General features: G+C 38.6%; 1 protein-coding gene across 8 annotated transcripts in view; it reads right to left on the reverse strand.

The window, feature by feature from the left end:
- The window catches only part of ITGA9 (integrin subunit alpha 9), a 265,797-nt gene that overhangs the window by 99,134 nt on the left and 142,321 nt on the right, over nt 1-24,342 (reverse strand). For all 8 annotated transcript variants that reach the window (XM_068201244.1, XM_068201235.1, XM_068201190.1 and 5 more), the window contains one exon: nt 8,188-8,338. In XM_068201244.1, coding sequence (XP_068057345.1) covers nt 8,188-8,338 — 151 coding nt within the window. The remainder of the gene's footprint in view (nt 1-8,187; nt 8,339-24,342) is intronic.

Here is a 24,342-nt window from a genome sequence, read left to right on the forward strand (position 1 = left end):
TTAAGATATCTTCCCCAAAAACCCTTCTAACATCATGAGTACCTTGAAACCTAGGGACAATGCTGAAATGCAAGGGTATAACCCATTACCTACTGCACTTGGATATTGAAACAGGCTTATTTAAAATATATTTTCCTTTCTTTAAAATAAAAGCTTAACAGATCACTTGTAAGGCTTTAAGATGTACCACACTACTTTATAGAGCATTTTTTTAGTGTACTCCTCCTTTTCCCTTGTTAAGTGGAATTCACTGTGTCTGCAGATTGTTATGGCCAAAACTCAAGTGCAGGATTTCTAGCCTCCTCCCAAAGGTAGGCTGCAAAACCACTGCCATCTAAGAATGTGCCTGGCTTGGCATCCCCTGCAGCTTGCCTGGCTGGGGGGTCCACAGTGAAGAGGCAGTCTCCTGCTCACCCCCAGAGCCTGCAATGAAGCCAGCTGAAATACTTCTCACTCTTCCTCCCTGATGTGCTCAATGCCTCTGGTTTTGATGAAACGCCATAGGAATCTCCCCCCAAAAAAACCAAAACCCACAAACCAGAACTAGATTTGGGACCTCCTTCAGATGGGATTTAATATGCCTACTTCTGCTAACAGGAACATAGATGTAAAACCCACTGACAGGAAAGTTTGTGATTTCGTAAGCAGCACTTTGATTTTCAGCTAAAAACTTTTCACAACCTTACTCATGTTTTTGACTGTGCAGCAGGTTTTTTTTTAGTCTTTCTATAGCAACATTGTCATTGACTTCAGAGAGTCTATACCTGAAGTATGTCACATGATCATGACTTGCACTTAATAAGATTAAAGAGGGTTTGGGTTTTATCCTATTAGGTTCACAGGACAAAAATAAACACTACTTGGCACTACTTCCAGCCACTACAAAAGACCATGACTACAACATTCTAAAGGATTAAGCAATGCAAATAAGTATAAATATATATACACATGCATATTATCCATATGATATACATGTTTATATATATTGTAAAGACAGATCTATATATTTGTTTACAATTTTATTGGCTTTTACACCAGAGGTGTCGTTTATCTTCTGACAGCATCACAGATGCCTATTAGAAAAGTGGCCAACAGAAACTCCTGCCAAAACAGGACTGACCTTTCACACCAGAAACTCAATAAACTTAAGGCTTCAAATAACAAAAATAACCCCCTATTTCTTGCTGTAATGAAAGCCACTGAAAGCTGTGCAAATTAGTTCTTATTTAGGTCTTTTGTAGAGGATGTCAAAGTCAGACAAATTTAAGCCTCATCCTAAGAACATAGGAGATGAACTGTGTCCCATAGATATTTCACCTCAAACATTGGCAAGTCTTTGTCCACTGAGTTTAAGAGTAAAACATGATAACGAAGTGAGACATTGGGACAGGAAAGTCACTGGTGATCTTTGGGATCCATAGGGACATCATAACCTTTAAATAAGCATATCCAAGATAAGTATATTGAGTTCACTGTATACTGGGCTCTATCCTCTGTGGAGGGTTTTTACCTTTCTCCTAGTAATGCAGTTTATCAGAATAACAGTCTAGGTAGGGGTGGCTGGATCTCAACAATAGAGGCAGCTAAATGTCTTTGCCAAAGCCCTCTCCCATGACTTCGTACTGCTGGCTCCCAGCTCTGTGCAGCTCCTGAAAATGTCCAGGGAGAAGCAGCTTGGCTGATGAGCTATGGGCCACTCAGAGACTGAAATGGGGTGAACAGCTACTGCCTGTGTCTCATGAAGCCCTTCTCCACCTCCTTGAAGATATCTCCTAAGTTAACTGCTTTGACTCTCATTTTCCCTACCTTACCTGGATGGAAACCAGGACCTCTGCTGATGCCCAGACATGGAGAAATGCCACATTGCATGGTACATCTTTTCAGTATGATGATCTACACCAGCAGATGGGTCAGGATTCACTGTAAAAGGTCTCTGCTATAGCACAGACTGCCTTCTAAACCCCTACAAAAAGTACATCTCACACGACTGTATTAATCTACACAGTTGTTCTTCCTTTAGAAAATCATTCCCCTGGCAGACCTGTGAGAAGGACAGAACTAGGCAATCACATAAAACCTCCCTTAATAATTTGAGCCACACAATGCATCCCAGGATCTTCCTCAAAGCCACTATATATATATGATCATAGATTCATCAAAGTTGGAAAAGACGGCCAAGATAAACAGTCAAATTAAAAATCATTATGAGCTACTTCCAGGACAAACACTTTCCACACTGTGTAACCCAAAGCACAGCTCTACCTGATCAGCATAAAACTTCTAAATGTATGTAACAATCAAACTCACACAGGTTCTTCCAACACTGAGCAGAACAAGATTTAATGTCCTATAAGAATCACAGCTTCTAAATTGCTTCCAATCAGAATTATCCCAAAAGACTTCGGGATTTTTCATTCTATTTATTCAGTTAATTTTTTGGGGAAAAAATTAAAGTAATAAAAAATGAATTATATATCTATATATCTGTATTTATATCTCTATATATACAAACCCCATATACACCCCAAATATCAATATCTCTCATATCTACATGATAAATCATAGTATCAGTGAAAAATTTAAAAAGGCTCAAATTGCTACTAACTACATGAATAAACCAAATCTACAATGCTCATTCCCTGATGATAGGAATGATACATGAGTCCCAAGTGGAAAGTTTGCATCAACAGTCCAGCCTTCAGTTCCTGCCTGCTGTGAGTAGGGGTATGTTACATAACACTTACAGCCCCTGACCTGAAAAAGCACTGCTCTTTACTTATCCTTAGGGAAGCAGAAAAGTTGTGGGTTTCATTGAGCATTCAGAGAAAAAGAAAATTAAAATAAACAATGAAGTCTGGTAGCTTGAGCTGCCCACATTTTTTTCTTCCCAATTAAGAAAGTGGACAATTTTACCCAAGGGATATAAAACATTTTGGTGTACTCTGGAGCAATAGCTGACCATTAGATTTGCAAAAACAGAGAGGCAACATATGGCATGACTACTGTCACACTACTCATATTCCCAAGCCCTGGCAGTAAAAGCGTTTGCTTTCCATGGCAAAGGGTTCAAATCTCTTCAGGTAAGTGATATATGGCTTGGGCAATCTTCCAGATGCCCAAGGGGTATCTTCCAGATGTTCAAGGGGTCAGAACTTCCACACTACTTGGCAACACTCTCCTCTGATGCTGTGTCAGAATGGTTTACAGGAGCTAGTTGAACATACTACATGCAAAATCAGCTGGATTAAATCAGAACACTTACTTATCAAATTAAAGATTTCTGCTAGCAACCTTTAAAAGGCTTCTGCTAACACGTTGGATATGCATTGAGACAGATCATGTTAACTTGACAGAGGATTCTGACGCCAAACTGATTTTTGCTTTTATATATTCTTCACACATACTTGTAGCTCTATAGCCTATTATTGTATAACTAAATAGATTCGTAGCTAGTATTTTACCTGCTCTGTTAGATGGAAAGACAAAACACATTCCTAGATTCCAATCCTATTTTTGCTTCTCCCGAGAACCAAGGTCAAGCGCCACTTTCCCATAAACAACTAACGAAGAATGGGGGCTTTAAAACAGGGTTGAACCAAAAGAGGGAATTACCTCATCACTTGTGTCTCTAACTGGGAATTCTTGTCAATTATGCTAATTTGCTAAATTTATAAAACTGTACTCACTTTTTGTCATGAGTGTATCTTCAGCACATTTCAGTATGTTGTGCACTTGGGAATCCTTTAAAAAGTTAGTTGCATTTTATCACCTAACTATGACATAGGGCTCAGAAAAAGGCATCAACACAAAGGGGCAGCAACTGCTAGAAAAACAGAGATAATTAATACCCAGCACCTACATTTTCTTCCAGTAGCCCAAAAGGGAGCATGTATCTGTTTTTTTTTTTTTTTTGCATCCTATCCTCTCCGTGACACACTTAAGACCCTGAGACAGTTTGATCAGTGTGGGAATCTGGTGGAAGAGAATTCCAGTTTGGAAAAAGTTAAAACTCTGCCTTCATCTGCAGCCCTCCTGGGCAATCCTAGTCAAGAGATGCCAGCAAGAGCTCTGGAAGTGAGGAAGAGGAGTGAGTTCATATCCAAATTGCATGACCTACCTGGTAACATAGAGAGTATTGCATTATTCATCAGAAGTAAAACCCCAGAGCACATAAGCAGCATCACTATAGTTATCAGCAATATTCATACTCCACACCAGTGTTTCAGGTACATGCTCACAAAGGAATCATGGGCAACTACTACATCCAAAGAAACCATAACCTCACTGTTAACCCTGCCCTGGTCTGGCCCTGCCAACTTCACTCACCTGTTGCTTGGCAAAAGCTGTTGTGAGAAGGAGCAGGAATGTTACACATAGCTGGCTTTGGATACTGGAAGCCTGTCTGAAATGTAGGAACAATCTACATCAGGGAATGGTGTTCAGCATTGGAATCTCCTGACCTACTCTCTCCAAAACTGATACTGGGTTAGCTGAGAGATTCCTATCAGCCCTTGCAGAACAGGGAGAGATTAATGCTATACATTATCACTCTTTTACTGTTACTATGGTAAATATGCTGGGTTTATACTACTGCTATAAAATCTCACGCCATAGCTGAGCTCATTTAATAGAGACATGGCTCTGCCCTACACATTTACTGCCACTGCCAACAAGCTTACAGCACTATTTCTGCAACTGTACTGAAAATATCCCTCTGCACTGAGCAGCAGCTAACAATGGTTAGGAAAGTGCCTATTGCTGACATGCATCTTCAGCAAAACAACACAAGCCAGGAGGTAATTCCAGTAGAAGTAAAATGGTGCAGAAATTAGTAGCAATAGCTTTGTATTCCTTTTCCAGACTCAGCACACTGCAATGCTGTATTCTTTGATAGGAAAGTTGTATCAGCCCTGTTAAGTGGATTTTTCAGACTCTGAAATAGAATGCTTTCATAAAGCTGAAAGAAAATTAAGGAACAATAAATTTTCAGATTAAAAAAATTATTTTAAAATCTACTCTACATAGAAGAGGGGACCAAGATTTCTTTGCCAACACAGCAAAGAAAAAATCTGAGCACGCACATGAAGTGTCTTTCTTGCTCCCTATTTTTTTTTAAAGAACATGTATTTCAAAAGTAACACTTTTCTCAGTGGACACATTTTGAAATTTACTGCAATGCTGTACTCCATGCACCTGTAAAAAAACCCCTAATTAATAGAGTGAGATCTTGAAATGTTGCACAGGAATCGTATCCATAGGACCATAAAGGAATGAGAAGTCAGCCCATGCCACATATTGTGCCTCTTCAGAGAAGAATTGGCTGTCAGGAGCGATGTAAAGAAAAGGCTGGGTTTCATCCGTGAAATGGAGAGGACTGGCTGTAGCATAATAGGAAAAAAACAGACAGTGGAACAGGTGGAGTCTCCTAAACATCAATCAGCAAATGCTTTTTCAACTTGCAGAGCTACGGCAAAGCCTGGAATATCAGGTTGGAAGGAACCTCAAAGACCATCTCGTCCAACCTTTCTTGGAAAAAGCAGTCTAAATAAGATGGCCCAGCAACCTGTCCAGCTGAATCTTAAAAGTGTCCAGCACTGAGGAATCCACCACTTCCCTGGCGAAATTATTCCAGTGGACAATTGATCTTTAGGTGGTGTCTCTATTTACAAAGTCTCATGAAATCTCAATCTTCAGGAAAGAAGAGGGGCTAGCTTACTCAGACTCTTTAGGGAACAGTACCATCATCATCCCTGAACTAGGCCACCCCATTGCTTTTCAAACACAAGATGTGGCATTTTGTCTCAGGAACTCTGTTGAAAAAAACAGCATTAAACTTCTGCACTGTCAGGTCTCATTGTAACCAATTCACAGAAAGAAACAAAACTGTACTAGATTCACTACAAATGTCCCTAGTGGAGTCATAGGAAAAACACACAGGGAAATTACAGCATCTTGAACAGACTCCAGAGACAGGTTAAAAAAGCCTACTACATGATCATCATTCCTAGAGTCACCTTGCAGGGAAACAATCAAGCAACCACATGAAAGACCTCATTCAATTTCACTTCAGCACTATTCATTAAAAGGCAGGTGATACTCAATACTTCCCACCATACAAAGCTCTTTTGATTCCAAAATTGCTCCACTAAGGAAAAACTCTAGGTGCTGTCTTTTTTTATTCTGGCTTTATGTTCTGGATTTTTGCTTGGACAATATTCAAGAAGGAAAAAAATCTGCATAGATGTCAAAGGATGGGAGTAGGCTATGAGACATGGAAACTGATATTTTGCCCCCAAAAAACCACACATTGTCAAAGAGCTTAGGGAAAATATAACACTGTAATTGAGGCTATGAGGTCACCATCCAGTTTCTCAACTGAAAAATGATGAGGCCAATGATATATTAGTTTGACCGAAGGCAAAAGCTGAATAAGACAAAGGAAAATAGCCTAACATAATCCTGTAACTTGGTTTTCCAAAACTGTTACTGAACGAATGAAATAAATTTCAGGAAAAAAAACCCCAAGCCCTATGAAATTAATCATAAGAACATTGGAACAGCAGGAATAATATCAGACTATACTTTGATGCTATTTGCAAGACCTGAGGAAGATGTATGCAGTACTTTTTTAAAAGAAATACTAGCTTCTATTCGAAGAAAATACACTGAGTAGTGAGATAATACTAGAAGGTTAGGTGCTTCCAGAAACTGCTCCTTCTATGCAGCACTCAGCACAGATGTTTTCAAGTCTTCTACAAACCCAAGGTGAAGGTAAAATATCACCGGAAACAATACATCAGCTTCTTTCCTCACAGTGTTGGCCAAGGAAAATGATGAAGGTAATTGGTGTTCCAGTTACTTGATATGTGCAAAATATGCAAAAAAGAAAAAAGATGACAACAATCTTTTAAAAGAATAGGCATCGAGCTTTGTTTCTTTTCTAGTGGAAAGGAATGGAAACCCTCTAACTGACGTCAATGAGAAGTGGGCCAGACCCTGAAAGTCTTCCCATAAAACTTTCACTATGGAGAAGTTGTACATTGGCACAGGCATTTCTAGTTTATCCCCTGCCATTTCCCTCCTAATAAATTGCACACTTGCAGCACATAATGTTGGAAAATAAAGTTTATTATAAAACGACAACTCATTGAGGCTTGCAACTGTTCAGTCAAAACTGAACACTAAGAGAATTAACATGCATAAAAAATTATGGTTTTTTATTATGCCGTGAGTTAAGAGGTTTATAATAATTTAAACCTATCATAAAACATGACAAATAATGGCAAAATTTCATTGGTTCAGTGGACCAAGTTAATCTTGAATTTTGCAATAGTTTCATTACTGTTATTAATACTGCTCTTATGGCTTGCAAAGCAAACCTCTAGAGGAGAAACAAACAACGGTGAAAAGCAGGAACAGAGAATGCTGTCACAATCATACAGTTCCCATTTTGCGCAATTATTGTCACATCACTCACACCTGAAAAGCTTTCACAGCCATCAGTTTGCAAAAAGCTTGATTCATTACAACACCTTTATTTCTAAATGAACTCCTGCTAATGAAAACATCCAAGTATTTCTATCTAAATGAAAAGAGACTAAAACTCAAAATATTCCCCCGACTCCATGTGGATGAAATTAAAAGCACTCTTGACCTCTTGGTCAGTGATGCGCCCTGGCCACAAACCAAAGTTGCACCAGGATATGAACAAAGAACAAGCCTTGTATCTTGATTTCAACAAGGAGAAAGTCTAGAAGCCCAGGTCAAGAGAAAAGCAGGACTGCTGGGTGCAGTGTGGCACCACTCAAACAAAAGTTACACTTTGTATTTCAGTGCCATTTGGTACCTTATGATTTTCCAATCAGTCTCCCTCTACCTCTTAATACCTCAAACAAACTGTCTTCCTTTTTAATTAGTGCACCACAAATAACAGGCATGTGTCTTCTACAAAAATAAAGAAGGTGTAATCTATACATTCCCAATCCACAAAAGAAAAAACGAAATCTCATTAAAGAACCTGAAAGGAATTAAAGTCTAACATAACCAAAATCAACTTCTAAATAACCAAAATCAACTTCTAAATGTCTCAGCAGTGTGGACTAGGCCATCCTCTAGTCCACCCTTAATTTGTAATTAGGTTGGCTTAAAGTTAAGAGAGTTGCTTGCAGCGAGATTAGCCTTTCTTACCTTTTGCCACATTTTGATGAAGAAGAGCTCTCCAGAAAAATTGAAGAAAACATTGGTGTCATAGGCATCATCACCAGTGTTGGAGATGAAAATGTTAAGTGAGATGTTCCTCACTGCTCCCAGGGCCAGGTAGGCAGTTCTGTCATCAACACTGTAGGCAGAAACAGTTACATTGGTTTAACTCTGGTAAACTTTCACACTCTGATCCTGCTTTCTTCTGCTACAGAAGTTTCACAGCTCAACAGTTTAAAAGCTCAGCATTCAGAAGTTCAGGAATGCACTGCACTGCATAGTGCAGAGGGTCATACTAGGAAGGAACAGCTCCCGACTCAGAGTTCTGACACTGTATTTTGGGACTGTAGGAAAACTCCATGATTTACACATGAAACGATTTTACACACCCTACTTTGTGTGATAATAAATTAGTTGAAAAATGTAAAGTAATTGTGCAGGGAAAATGCAACAAGTGCAAGATATTATGCCTACATTCAAATACACAAGCTACTTTAGTTTGTCTCAATAATTCAGACTTATTCTAGCAACTCTCTGAAAAGTCTTCTTAGAATTATGCTATGGATAGAAAAATATCTAAACCAGGCTCAAATAAAATCCAGAAACTGATGTAAATAAAAAGAATGTGTGGAAATTGCAACAAATTACCACTTAATGTGACTAATCTTTCTTTAGATGTTTATGCTGGACCTAACATGGTTGAGTCATCTTCTTTAAGTGGAACATAAGTTATATATCATGAATCAACACACTGTTGCAATATGGCATCACAGATTACATACAAATACAGACATGCACACGTAGAGGTAAATACAGATATCGATGCACACACATTTATTATTTGGTATTTAATCCTTCTAGACTGTTCAGAAAATGAGCTAACAAGTAGGTATAAAGACTATAGATAAATCACAAGAATATACAGTATCAATGCACAGATCTGCAGGTCTTAGAAGTAACAGTAAAAGATGATATGAAATATACCAGGTATTCATTCAAAAATTAGCAAAAATAGACAAATATTAAATTTGGTATTTATCATAACTGGACTCTAGAACCATTCATACATCCTGAAGAAACAGAGGAAGTGCCACAGAGAAAACATGGAGTAGCTAGTCAGAAATGGACAAAGAACTCCAGCCACAAGGCAGGGAGATGCTCACAATTATTTCCTTTAGAGTACAGCCAGCCCAAAATTAAGAAGGAACCACTTTTCATTTATCCAATTTCTATAAAGGAACAGCTGTTCCAGTGACATACACACTGGCACACACCACACTTCTGCTTATCAGTAGTTCTCTGAAGATGGCTGGTGTGCAGGCTATGAGCTGTATTTAAAGGCAGCCTGACACTCCACTGCTACCAGTTCTCCTCTGACAGCCTTCTTCATGTTACTGCAGCCAGGGTATTTGCATAGAAGTGGAGTTTCTGGAAATGCATTGTTTATAAACTGTTCAGCATCTTCTGCCAATCAAAGCTGAACCAGACATCTAGAGGCAGAGCCTGTGTTTATCAAGAAGTTTCAAAATGTGGGTTTCTGATGATATATACCAAATAGGGGCTCTAGTGAATGAGAAGTTTGGAAGAATATTATCTAGACTCAGGTTTTAAGCTGATGGCTATGGACTGAGTGTAAATTCACCGTGTAATGTAAGCAATATATGTAGCATATTTGCTTCCTTTATTTATTTCATTTATGATTATCTTCATTTATTAAGTCCAAAATTATGGCTTACAGTTCAATGACAGCTTATTATGAGGAAGATATAAGTATCCAGGAAATGCATCTGCTTTCTCACACTTAAAATCAACTGCAGACACTGATCAATCCTATTGCTTTCAAAATATTTGTTTATTCTCATAATCAATTATCAGTACAAAAAAAGATTTACAAAAGTGTATGTACTACAGGACTGACTGCAAAACTAATTTGAGTTGTTGCTCCTTATATACCAAATTAATGGCTCATCTGTATGAGAATACTTGAAAGCATTTAACCTTTTGGCACCAATTTCAACACTTACTGTTGACAAACAAACAAATTATGAAGATCCTGAACAATCTGCTGGGATTTTCTAATAATCAAAAATGCATGCTTGTAAGCAAAAAAAAAAAAAAAAAACAACAAAACTCTCAACCATTTAATACTGTGAATTATTTTTCACAAACTTTATATTCTCACTTCTTGCAATCACTTCAAAACTTAATCAGCATCTGTTATACTCATTAGCAGACTCTGAAAGAATTACTCCAGTAAGCAAAGGAATATTACAAACTCTTTATCTTATGTAGAGTTGATATTAAATGCAATGTATGCTACAGAATGTTCTCTGAACTGGTAGTAGCAGAACTTTGAGATTTACCATAAAGTGAAGGCAATTGAGAATACTCTCCTTCCTAATGAATAACTAAATATTCTCATTATAAAATCATACTTAAAACTGACCCCACAAAAAATAATTCAAAAATTAACATCAGTGGATTGTGTCACTCCTTTATAAAGCTACCACTTTGTTATTCAAAGTCTATCATATTAAAATTATCTCAACAGAGACATTTATTTCAACAGAGAAAGAAAACCCACTTTTAAAAGCATTCTGTAGATGCTCCTATACAAAATTCACATACTAATAAACTGATTTTAGTCTGGCAGGTGAGTTCAGTTCGCCCTCTGAAAGCCTGTAAGTCCCATAAATAAGTCCCATTTTAAAAGAGCAGCTTTCTGAGTCATTGAATTTGTGTGCATCTGGAATTAATCAGGTTCACTTGCAGTGAGCTCCCATTTACAGGGGAATTTCCAAGCCCTTGTCTGCTTGAGAGAGTAATGGTCAAAAGTGCAGAAGCCTGCTGTGGTGCTGGAACAGCTCTGTTGCCAGCCTGGTGCCATCCTCCTTCAGCACCTGCCGCACATTAAGCACCCTAGCTGCCAAGTCAAAATATGTCAACTAAAGAATTTGTTGTCACCCTTCAGAAACAAGAAAACAAACTAAAGCCACCCCTTCATCTCAACAAGGTTTGTCAAACAATTTAGGAAATGCAATCAAGCAATAACTTTTTGCTAATATTTTCATATATGAGAATACAAAACTGCCAACATTCTCAACATGATCCTTGTACACTTGTTCACATAAAAGTAGAAAGGATAAAACAAACAAACAAACAAGACTCAAACAAAAAACAAATCAAACAAAAAAAAACCCACAAAAACCAGAACAAAATTCAAAAGAAAACCAACCAACCAAACAAAAAATACTCAAAAAGGGAAAAGTAAAGAAAGAAGTGGGAAAATATCAAGAAATAATCAATGAATTGGACAGAATAGTACCACCTTGTTTCATCAGGTACTACATCCAAAAAATTAACTGAGTAAAAGTTCTGGGCAGACTGTAGACATATGTATTTATGATATATAGGCAAACACATTAGTATACACATACATACAGATGCCTGAAAGATGTTGTTATCAATGTTTGCATGGAAAAAAGTTTTAAATTCAGAAGTACTAAGTACTTACAGCTTTCAGTCACATGACCCAAACTTGCAAGTAACAAGCAATTCTAAAAATCAGGATCCAAATTTTTGCCATAGCTTTAAATTCACTGACAATGGTAGTACACATCAAATGTAAATAGATATTAAATTTATGTCTTAAGTGATTAGGAAAAGGAAAGCAAATTCCAGGATAAAACAAAATATCTTTTTTGCATGCTTTAATGCTCTAATTGTTAATGCCCATACTTTCCCTCCATTGCATTATGGTCAGTGAGGGAAGAAAGATCATCTGAGAAAGACAAACTGAAAAGATCTGCAATCTTCATTTCTCCACCCCTCAAGATCTGCTTTTCATTAACATGGGTCAGTGGATGCATAATCTGCATTCCAAATGGCGTGAAAGGACATTTTCTCAATTTAGTATTTCATTTCTCTATTTCAACAGGGTGATTATTTTTTAAAAGTGAGAAGGCATTCAGCACTTACTCTCAGTCTGTGCAGATCATACATAGGGCAAAGAATGTGGCAGGATCACACTTACCCTGTTATCTGAGTTACTGACTTTCCCTTTTGTATTAGGAACCTTTCTTTCCTTATAGCAAATTAGCACCTACATAGATAAATCACCATTACTGCTCAATAGACAGTTAAAGTTACAACTATAGTCATATAGACTGCAAATGGGTAAAAATGTTTCAAACAACTGAAGTCCAATCTGTCCTCCAACTCCATCATATGAAATTAAAGAACCCCACCTTCTGCTTTTAAATAAATAAAAGGTGTAAATCAACAAACAGTGTTGCTGTGACACATCCAAACAGATTTCTACCTTCACCAACCAGGACTGCAGTTGGTCTTTGTAGTTACAAAGATAATTAAATATTAATTTTGTCTCCACAGACTCTTTTTACATCAACCCTGAATACCTTTCTTCTGGTTTTGTGGGTTTGTTTGTTTGTTTGTTTGTTTGTTTTTTAATTGCAGGCTTCAGGGTTAGATGAACTTCAGGAGGAGTTTTTGCAAATACTTAAACCTCAAGGGCCATTGAAAAGCTGAAACTCTCAGTTGATCTAGTAATTCATTTGATATCTCAGTGCAAAACTGAGAGGTAGCAGCCCCATACACAAATATAAACCAAATAAAAATTTTAAACAACACACCAGGGAGTAAAGCTATTGGATTTTACACTGCTTGGTTACATTGTCTTCTCATCACATGAGTGTTCAAAAGAATTGCATTGCAATTCTCTCAGGAAAGTTCATAGCCAATTTAGACTAAGGACTGGGCCAGATGTTCATGATACCACAGTTTATTCTGCTATAATATCTTGAACAACTGAACTTCTGCTTTCCCTTCTCATGCTGAAGTCTGTGCCAACAAAGGCACAAAGACACCTCACAGCTGATGACCAGAACCTACCTGAGGTACATTAAGCCAGCTATGGCAAACTAGCATTGAGGCCGTCAGATCATTTAATTCATTATCTTTCTCTCTATTTATCAATCTAGTTCTCAAGCAGAGACTTTGCAGTGTGCCCTGAGTAGTACATAACATGAGGTGATAGAAAAAATATAATTGAGAATTCAAGGAGTGGTCAGCCAAGGTTGTGTGTCAGAAGAGCACAGGTTAAGAGTAGTACTGTAACAATACTGCTTTTATTGAAGACCCAGTAACAGTTTCCCCTTAGGAAGGAACTAATGTCCCGTATGAAAAAAAGTGCTTACTGTGGTGAGCCAAGGGCCATGGCCATAGAACTGCTTGTGCCACCACCTTTTTGGCACAGGGCTGGTGTTTCTAGTGCTTCAGTTCCCATATATATTACAATTCAGGAATATGACACAGACCCTTACCTTTTCCATCTTTCTTACGCTTTAATGTTACAAATGAATACATTTGCGTAGTAAACAAGATGTGGAGAGGGCAGGAGAATTTGAAGTGGGGGAAGACATCACACATGACTCATTATTATGATATAGAAAAAACAGTAATTCCTGATTGTGGCTAGTTACCATATAGTCAATGCTTCTCTGGAAATTGTCCTCTTTTCCCCACGTGTAGTTTCTTCCCTTAAGTACAAAACAGATATAAATCCCAGTCATGGGATGTATCTGGTGGTCTTTTATTATTATCAGTAATTTCAACTACACCCAGATGTTCACAACTCTTTATAAACAGAATTGTAGAATCAATAGAGAAAGAGCTGCCTCTGTTTTCACACAATGTTTACTCCAAGGAGCAGCTTTTGGCTTGAATCAAGCTGCTCTGGTTTATGAAACTGTGACATGAAACCAACATCTACAGAAGCTCTAATCTAATCTAATCTAATCTAATCTTTCACCCTTGCATTCACATATACAAACTACCATCTTTACAAGCTATCCTTGAAATCAATGTTACTGTGCCTCTGGGACAAATTTATCCTCCATATGTGTGAAAGACAGCATCCTAAGGTTGCAATGCAAACAAAAACTAGTTACTAGTGGCAGAAAAAGATGCAACAGATATATGGCATCAGGCACGTAAGTGAAGCTGCACACATCAGCCTGACATGAAAAAGAAACCTCTATATTGTCCCTTTTTATTGTTCCTATTTGCTAAAATGTTTGAAAAGCTCTGTTAAACTACATGATTGTTGACCATAGATCTGAAATTTGAAGCCAAATCAATAGAACTTTATGCCATACTGTTTCTAAAAATTAGATAATTAATGAAGTCATCATGCAAACCTATGTGTTTACCATAAAAATTATGCCTTCAGACATAGATTTCCTGCTATTAGATAGCTTCGATTGCTTGTCTTCCTCCTGAAATGTTGAGGTGCAATATGCAATTTAAGAACCATATTCAGCTAAGCATGATAAGAGAAGATCAGTGCCCTATCCAGTAATCACTTTCAGAGGTCAGTAAAAAGCAGTTAAACAGAGAGAAAACATTACAAATAGTACAGCTTTGTTACTTAAGGCAATTTGTTTTGCAGTAGCAGGTGTTACACTCCAAGAGTAAGCAATGTCTAAATGTCAAGCATGATAAGCATGTTATATCAGCACATTTCCTCTACAGCTCACACAAAACCAGCAAGAGGATTTACATGGTGACCTATGAAGAATCTCAGGCTTACCGATTTTGCAATTTCAAGATGTAATACAGAAAAAGTTCATGTAGCTGCATCAAAAAAGATGATGTTTATATGTATGTGTATATACATATACGTGCACATCTGTACCAGTCACAATGTATACTACAAATGCAAAATGGAAGTGCATCTGCTTCTCACTGTGGTCTGTACATTATCAAGAATTTCCACCTCTTGAGGCAACAGATATATGACATTGCTTCCTGAAGTCAAGCTTTTTTTATATTAGCTTTATGCTTCAATTGCTAAAGCAACAGTGACTTTAACTATCTTAGGCCCATAAAATAATGATGTTGAGATGTTCACAAGGAAGGTCAGGTTACACAGTAGCCCAGCAATGAATTCAAATTATATGAAATAACATCTCTTTAGATTCTCGTTTAAAATAACAAACAATAAAATCCTACTCCAGTAGATATAATTAAATGATTATTTGAAAACAAAACGAGTGTTTAAGAAGGGACAAGACTGGTTTGTACAATATCCTTTACTGATCATCAGTGACCTGTTACTAGAAAATGGAGACTGGGAATCTGTATTCTTGTACTAAATATGTGGACTACTCTGGTTTGTTAACACTCATCACTTGATACTTCTGTTATTACCCATATGGGTTCCATCATTCTATTTTCAAAAGGAAGAGGACTGTCCACTGTTATCAACGTGTGTTTATTTATTCTGGGAGAGATTTATGAAGCTATGAGCACAACAAACCAGATGGGAACCAAGAAACCATTTTTTTCATCCCCATTCACCCTCAACAACAGAAAACATTCACTTATGCTTTGAGATTATGCTCCCATTGCAATTTGCACTACATCCTGATTAATTATGGGCCCTGTCCTTTCAGGAAACTGCAAATCCAACCCCAGATGAGTTACAACAGAGTTTTCCATATGCCTCACTAACTCAGCATTCAATACATTAACAATTGTCAGTAGGTAAAAGATAAATAAAAGATAAATAAATTAGAAATTGGAATTCTGCTTCATAGCTTCACCAAAAAAGCTAAATTCCAAACAGAATTACAAATATACATGAAATGGTAGTAAGTAGTTTTGTATTGCACCCTTCTCAGTGCAGCAAATCACTTTTAAATAAAATTAAACTATGCTACAATTTATGAAAGTACTTAAATTACAGCACAAGACTTGGTATGACTTGAGAAAAAAGGAAGCAATCTAGTCCTTTCCACTTCCCCAGTGTTTCATCATTTTTTCTCCTTAGAACATTTTTGGTAGTTTAAAAGATCATGAGCTAGGACAGCACTGGGTACTACCAAATAACCAGTAGGCAGCACATGACTGCAGTCATAGCTCTGCATTTGTGCTCTGAGAGTTGGAACTATTCACAGTGGCATACACAGCTTTATACACACATGGCCTTGACAATCAAGACCACTTCTGTAGCACTAGAAACGCTAAACCATAACATTTGCTCATTCAATTTGGCTGGTTTTGTAAAGCAGATATGAGTTTCATCTGAACAGCTCTGCTAATTAGGGTAGATTGTCTAGGGTAAACAGATCATCAGAAATACTGTTGAAAGACGTGTTTATTCAATGCAAAATAAAATAAACCAAATTATTCATCTGCTATGAATGAAGAGAAAGAGGAAAACAGATATTACCAGAGCATGTAATTAAGCCTCACAAAAAAGGATATTGTGTTTCCTCATCATGACTTTCTTGTTAAGATGCACTTCAGGGGCATAAAACCTTAATGGGCATACTTTGAAACATGATGCTTCTCCAGAAACAAATTTCCATTGTATGATCAAAGGAAGCTAAGTGCTGAGGTGTGAGCCTGGTCAAATTTATCAAAGAGCTTTGCTTCCCACATTAAACCACAGGCTCACAACTTTTCTTTGTGGCTTTGCAGAAGTCTATGATCAGTGAAAACCTTTACTAGCTTTCTTAGTAAATGTTACTATATTTATGAGATACACTCAAAAACCTTCAAACTTTCTGATCAAATTTTTATGTTATTTTTCCTTCCTTCAGAACATACTGATTTTCTGCACTGTTAAAACATAGAACTCATGTTCTATGCTGTTACACCTTGTGCTGGTGAAAAGCCTTGTTATGACAAGGCTGTCAAAACACATTTTTATCTATGATTTCTGGATTCTTTTAGTTCAGGTTCTGTAATAATTTGACAAGTCAATATAAAACTTCTGTAGTTCATTTTTCAAATCAGGTACCTAATATCTGATAATGTGCCTACTGAACCAGAGGGAGTCCTCCTGCTAATTTTAATAGGTCCGTGAGCATATTCATCCCTGTATCTATACACAGCACTTGCAAACAGTCAGTTTTACAGTTGCATAGATAGTTCCTATGCAAAATCATCGCAGTTTCAGAGACAGACAAGTGACAAGACACACTGGGTTTATGCAGCAACAGCCAACATTTATTGAAGGGCACCCTCTTTTGTAGGGGCTTAAAATTTCCCACTCTTACATCTATGATTGGGTAAGGGTCTTAACTCCACCCAACTCACTAGCCAATTGTTGTACTGCACTAAATAGCTTATTTAGTTGCTGTTTTGCACTGGTTTTGGTATTTTGCACTAAATAGTATGTTTGTATTCCCCTCTCTTATCACATGGTCTTCCCCTCCCCCTATGGTGGTGGTCTCTCCCCATGTTACTCCTCCCATCACCCCTCCCATCAGTTGTGCCCCATTGGCTGTGATCCCTCACCTCTGCCCCCTTCCCCCCGGGTTTAAAATCTCCCGCCATCAGGCATTCGGGCTCTTGCCCCTCTGGGACACCTCCTTCTTTCCCAGGCGGCTCCTCCCCAGAATAAACTGGGACTCTGGTCCCAAGAGGAAAGAGTGCCTCCCGTCTTTTACTTTGGTCCTTGTGAGATTGAGAGGGGCCGGGGGTCCAGAGCTAGGCGGATCAGACCCCAAAGACCCCGGGGATCAATCTTACAGCCAATTATATGGGTGCATTCATAGTTCAAAGGGATTGGCTGAGGTCCCGTTTGAACTTGAATCCAGCCTATCTGTAACACACCCAAGGACTTGCTTACTTCTATCATCTAATGAACTAGGCTGGTCAAGTTGATGTCTGTTATGCCAAATAATCTGTACAGCTATAGACCAGCTCTCCCTTTTCTGTTTAAAAAAATGCAGTGTCCTTTGTCATCTTCTGCAAGGCCTCTTGCAGATAGGATGACAAAGACATTATAATGACACAAATGATAAACCCACTTCAAATAAGATTTTCCACCCAACTCGACAAGCCTAGCCCCTCTCAGCCAGTTGTGCATCCTATTATCACTGAAGATGTAACATTCATTCCGAGGAGCTGTCAATCAGGATTACCAATAATACAAGTTTTCAAGATGGCATGCCACAATGTCATTACTCAGAAGTTACAAACTTACAATTTAAACTCTATAAATTGGAAACATTTCAGCCACAGAACCATGGGAAAGCCAACTAATAGGGGAACCAATTTGTTTTAATTCAGGCCTGTAATCCATATCCTTAAATAGATAAAATCTTCAAGTCCTCATATCTTTAAATATATAAAATCCTTCTAAAAGTGTCAAGTGATTTAGGGTATAGGTAGCACCAGGCATTCCCCCTTTTTCTGTTTAAAAGGAATATGTTTTTAAAGTGCTATGTAGGGGATACCAGTGATGTAACCCACCCTAGAGCTGCAGGAATCATTTTGTGTTTAGTGAGGTATACAATCTTTTTTTAAGTACCATTTATTAAATCAATTTAAAATTATCAAAGGAAACATTTGGTGTCTTAGTTAGGTTTTACAGGTCGCTTCTTGGTATATGATTAAAAATTACACATCCTTGTGTTAGTAATGTCCTTAAAATACTTGATTCTTGAGGTATTTGAGTAAACTCATAAATTAATTATTACTCTAGGGGTTCCATAGATTGTTAAGATGTATATTTGGAGCTTCTGGATTTCCCTTGTGAAGACTTCTTCACTTTCTCCAGCTATATTTGTAGAATCCTTTTGCAAAGTCACAATACCAAAAACATAGCGTAAAATCAGTGTAAGAGATGACACACTGTAGGTTTTGAGAAATTAATATTAATTAAACATAATCCTTATGATTTGTAGAAGTGGTGAACACAATGTTGGTGTGATTAAATATGGAGGATAACATCTGGTAGAAAGGGTTTTAGATCTCAGCTTCAGTTTACCTTAATTGATGGCATCTCTTTAAATAAGTGAATATAAAGCATCCGTTTTGGTTTGGGTCACTGTTTCCTCTTGAATGCTGCAGTACTCAAGATTTCAAATCAGCACTTACATGAGCAATCATTTTGCAAGAGTCAATATTATGGATTAAAATAATAATATTCCTTTATATAAATTAAATAATATTTTAAAGAAACATGTTCTAGGAGTTATGTACAAAAGAAACCAACAAGCATTGTTGAAAGGAAATGTAAAATGTCACTGCTAGTCCTGTTGTCTGAAATACCTTTGAAATAAATTTAACAGGACCTTTAGAATGTTTACAAGCCAAGCTTTAGAAAAATCAAATCATGTCAAAGAAAGTTTTCTAAAGTAATGAAAAGCAAATGTGCCTTTTCCTTACAACTTTGGGATCCTACTCCTTAAAGCTGTTAAGATTTTATATCAGTAAATTTGTAATGCAACTGCTTGTCCTAATAAGTATAGATACATTTTTCTTTGATGCAAATAAAGCATTGCACCTTCTTTTAAATCAAGGCATATGATCCCAACCATCATGCCAGGTGTAGACAGGCCACAGACAGTTTAATATCTTCATTTTCGGTTTTTAAAAAGCCAACTGAAAGCTAGTTCTACCTTAAAACTCCGTGGCTTGATTTCCTGTGATTAGCACTGCAATTTGCTTAATAGTTTTCCAAAAGTGCTAATCAAATTCACCTCTAAATGCTACAGAATTGTTGTCCTATTTCAGAAATGCTGAGCAGGTTTTTGCTTAAAAATGTCTAAATTAGACCTTTGCGCCATGAGATAAACAAGGAAAGGGTAAATTAGGAAAAACAAACACTAGCAATCCTAGCAAAGTGCACATTGGATGGACAAAATCTTGCTCAGCCTCTCTGAGCCTGCAAGCAGCAAAGACTGGGTTGGAGTTGCCATGAAATGCCCATTTTAGGATTTTTCTTTGAAGGATTCTAAATAATCATTAATTGAAGATGACAAAACTAAATGCTATATTGCCATTAATCAGAATTATCACAAAGCATGTCTAGTTAGGTTTAAGGGGTAAAGTCCAGGTAAATATTATATAATAAAGCTTTCCTGTTATAAGCATATTCAATAGATTTCCTTTTGGTGTTGTTTTAATAACCACCTAAGCTTCAGAACATTATTTGTACAACTGGCTGGTTTGCTATAGATCAACAGCTTTTATCCCCAAACAAATTGCTTGCATAACCTTAAATGACCGAGAACAAAACTCAATTTTAGATCTGGAAATCCTGTGACTGAAACTGTAAGATCTTTGGAAGACAAAAAAAACCCTTAATATTTCTTTTTCTCTTGAGGGTAAAAACAACCTGGAAAAATGCTGTGAATCTTATACGGGAGAAAATTATTAAGTTAAATCAAAATCCTTAAATATTACACAGTATTATACCAAAATTAAATGCATATTTGAAAAGGAAATTATATTAGAATTGCCAATCATAACCAAAGGACCAAAACTACGAAGGTATAAAAATAAGTCTAATATCAGGATGGGTACTTGCTTTTAGGATAACCTTTTATCATATCCAATGTTTTAAGACCTTACTAAAAGAGCTTTTGATATGTCTTAGTTCTGTGGCAGTTACTTTGGGTTCTCCTTGTCCGCTGAACATTCACACTGCTGACAAGCGACCATGGTGGGCTGTGGCGGTTGGGCACTCCCCCCCAACTGCTGTAGGAAGCAGAAGCAGGTCCTGGGGACAGAAACCGCAGCTGCGGTGCTGGCTCGTCAGCAGCAGTGGGTAGTAAACCAGAATCTCAGCTACAGTGAGAGCAGCGCAGTCTGGGGCCACACTGGTCCACGGTCTCAGTGCCTCTACCCCAGGCAGTGGTGGCAGGGCAGCCCCGCAACCAACTAAGCTGTGTTGTCAGCCCCCCCATCGCTGCTGCAGGAGAGACCACAGCCATGGTTGCTAAGCAACACGGTTTGTTGACGGCAGCGCTGGGTTTGAGTTGCAGCAGGGAGCAGGGCTCCTCTCCATTGAAAAGGGCTTGGCTGTCAGAGCACCCCCTGGCCCTGTGGGGCCGTGGTCACGGCCTTGGCTGGGATGGAGACCACGGCTGCAGCTCTCACTTGCGGGCAGAGGCTGGCTGGAGGATACCCCAGTTCTGGGGACCAGAGCAGTGGCGCCAGACAGGTAGACTGTGGCAGCGGCTCCTGGCATGACTGAATCTACCTGGGTAAAGAGGATAATGGCAATGTAGTGTCACTTCGATAGTGGCAAAGGCATCTTTTTTAGTGTATGTTAGGTCCCTTATCGGTTTATATCCCTGGGGCTCCTCCATCTTTGGCAGTAATGGCGTGCCAGCAGCAGCAAGTTTAGGACTTCCGTGTGTGACATTTATCTCCGGTGCACGTGTGTGACACATTCTCTGGACAGAGAGACATAATTCTGTCTCTCAGGAGAAGCACAGAGAGAAGAAGAGAAAACAATCTTTATCTCTGCTCCTTTGTTCTCTCTATGTGGAATTTGGTATGGAGATTGTTTATTTAAAGTGATTGCTTGATTGGATTATGGAGATTGGGTTCAATGACCAATTGGATCCAGCTGTGTCTCGGACTCTCAGCAGAGAAGTCACGAGTAGTTAGTTAATTGATAGATAAGTAAGAAGTATGTATGTAGAATAGGATAGTCTCTCTTTAAATAGTATATTAATGTAATATAGTAGAGTTTTAATAAAGCAGATCCTTCAGCCTTCTGATCTGGAGCCAGACATCATCCTTACTTCCCAGTCGGGGGTGCCCTTTTTTACTATACACGTGAATCAAATTCTCTCACAGGCATTGTTGGAACAGCTGCAGAGAGCTCTGTTGCTATGGAAACTGGGGCTGCCACAAAATGTCCGCCTGTCACAGCTGCAGAGCAAGCAGCAAACGTGGTTTTGCAGTGGCCAGGGACTTGGCAGGATCCGGGCAATGTCTCGCAGCAGCCACGCACAATCTCAGGGGCCCCAGCCGGGCTGGCAGAGCCCAGAGCAGCAGGACGCTTGTTTAGCGTGGTTCAACAGAGCAGCACGTCTCTACCTTTTGGATCGGCATGGGTGCACTCTGTCAGCCACACATGCTGGCATAGGCTACCTCTGTGGTTCCGCTCAGCAGCAGGGTGCCCTGCCGGCACGCCGTCCCCACCCGGGGCACCAGTACGGCTCCAAATGGTTGCAGGGCACCCCTGCCCAGGGTGGCTGCTCTGTCCTGGGTGACCCGAGGATGTTCTGCTGGAAGACATCCCTCCAGGGAGTGGTGACAGAGTCCCGGGCGGTTTCAAGGTGCAATGTGACTGCTCTGCCTGTTCTTCTCCCCCATTCACTTTTTAACTGTCCCAGTAAGTCCAATGTAAGCCTCAAGGGCTTTATAACATTAAAAAAGAGTCCTTACCTTGGTGATGGGGTCTTCTGGTACCAAAGCCCACGCACCCATGCTGGCAGTGTCTTCCACTTACAAAAAAAGAAAAAGAGAAAAGGGGGTCCAGACCAAACACGGCTCTCCACGCCGTTCTTCACAGCTCAGAGGCTGCAGACAACTCTAGAGGCTGTCCCAGGGCCCTCCATGCTGCCGCTTTGCAGCTCAAAGGCTGTGGGCAGCTATTCTCCACTGCCCCTCTGTCTCCCCACCTCTACCCGCAGCAGCTGTTGTATCACGTCAGATGTCACAGTTTCGGAGATAGGCAAGCAATACATACCAGGTTCATGCAGCAACAGTCAACGTTTATTGAAGGGCACCCTCTTTTATAGGGGCTTCAAATTTCCCACTCTTACATCTATGACTGGGTAAGGGTCTTAACTCCACCCAGCTCACTGGCCAATGATATGGGTGTAGTAATGATTCAAAGGGATTGGCTGAGGTCCCCTGTTTGAATTTGAATCCAGCCTATCAGTAACACAACCCAGGGACTTGTTTACTTCTACTATCTAACAATCTAGACTGATTGAGTTGGTGTCTGTTATCTGCCAAATTATCTGTGCAGCTATAGACCAGCTATAGTGTCACATGAAATTATTCACTGTTCAATAATACAAATAATATGCTTATAAACTTCAGTAGAATTGTAAGCTCAAAGTCTGGAAGTCATGCACACTCTCCTTTGTCTTTTCAGAGGCTTGGGTTAAGTACTTCAGTATTACATCCTAAAACATCACGTTAAATCATTTACCTGCTTATAACATACAGAGCCATGCATAAGACAAAAGAGGTCACAGAAATAAAATAATTGTTGGCATAAAAAATGTTAATCCTCTAGTAAGTCAGAAAAGGAATTTATATAAAAAAAGGCAAACCCAATCTTCTGAGGAACTGACCAGATAATACTGGAAAATACTTTTTCTTCATACACAATTATTTCATTAAAATGGAAACATTTTAAACTTGAGGAAGTTTTTGACAAACTGGAATTTTGTCCATTCTCTGGCTAACTTCAGAGGAACAAATGGAAGGAGAAACAGCCCAATCCCCAAACTTCACCTTTCAATTGGAAAAGGGCATTTCTCAAGAATCCCATTTCATAAAAGAACTTTTGAAAGTGTTCACTTCAAGTCAGTTAAACTCATAATTTGGAAAAACTTGAAAATTTCTGCAAAATGAACCTGTCATTCCATTGGCTTCCTATGACTTTTGCTTCCAATTATACATTTCCCAAAAAAACCCCAATTTCAAGCAGTATATACAGAAGCCACCCCATCCAGTCTGTAGGAGAACAACATAAATTTAAGCCTAATGAATGGTAACCTTTGAAGATGCTCTAAACCAACATAAAACCAAGCTGCTACTTTCTAATAGCCAAACATCAGTCAGAAGTACTCGGATGGATAAGCAGCTCTGTTCTAATGATGGATAAAAGGTAACCTTATGTCAAAAAAAAGTATGAAAGACAGACTTCCTCTTGGAACCTTCTTAGGAATAGCAATATTTAATGCAGCATCTTCTATCCAAGGGAGCTTATAGTCCTATGCTTACAATCTGATTTACTTATCATACAAACAGCTTGTGCTGGAACACAGCAGCTACACGACATTCCCAACATCATTTTTCTTTGTTCTTGTACTGTTTGTTTTTGGTAAAGCTGCTCTGTTCATTGCAACACACGGATTGTCAGTGTATACTCACAGCCATAGAGAATTTCCTTCTTAGCTGTATCTCACATGGAAGCAACCATCCATTCTGCTCGTGTCTTTTTAAGCTTGTTTGTTATAGCTGGAAGAAAGTTCATTTTTTTCAAACACTCTCACTGTTCCTCAAATGTCTTCACACTTTTCACCTGGTTCCTATTACATCCTAAAAAGGCTTGATAACTGGCCTTTG

Source organism: Anomalospiza imberbis, chromosome 1 (assembly GCF_031753505.1).
Source record: "Anomalospiza imberbis isolate Cuckoo-Finch-1a 21T00152 chromosome 1, ASM3175350v1, whole genome shotgun sequence".
Lineage (NCBI taxonomy): Eukaryota > Metazoa > Chordata > Aves > Passeriformes > Viduidae > Anomalospiza > Anomalospiza imberbis.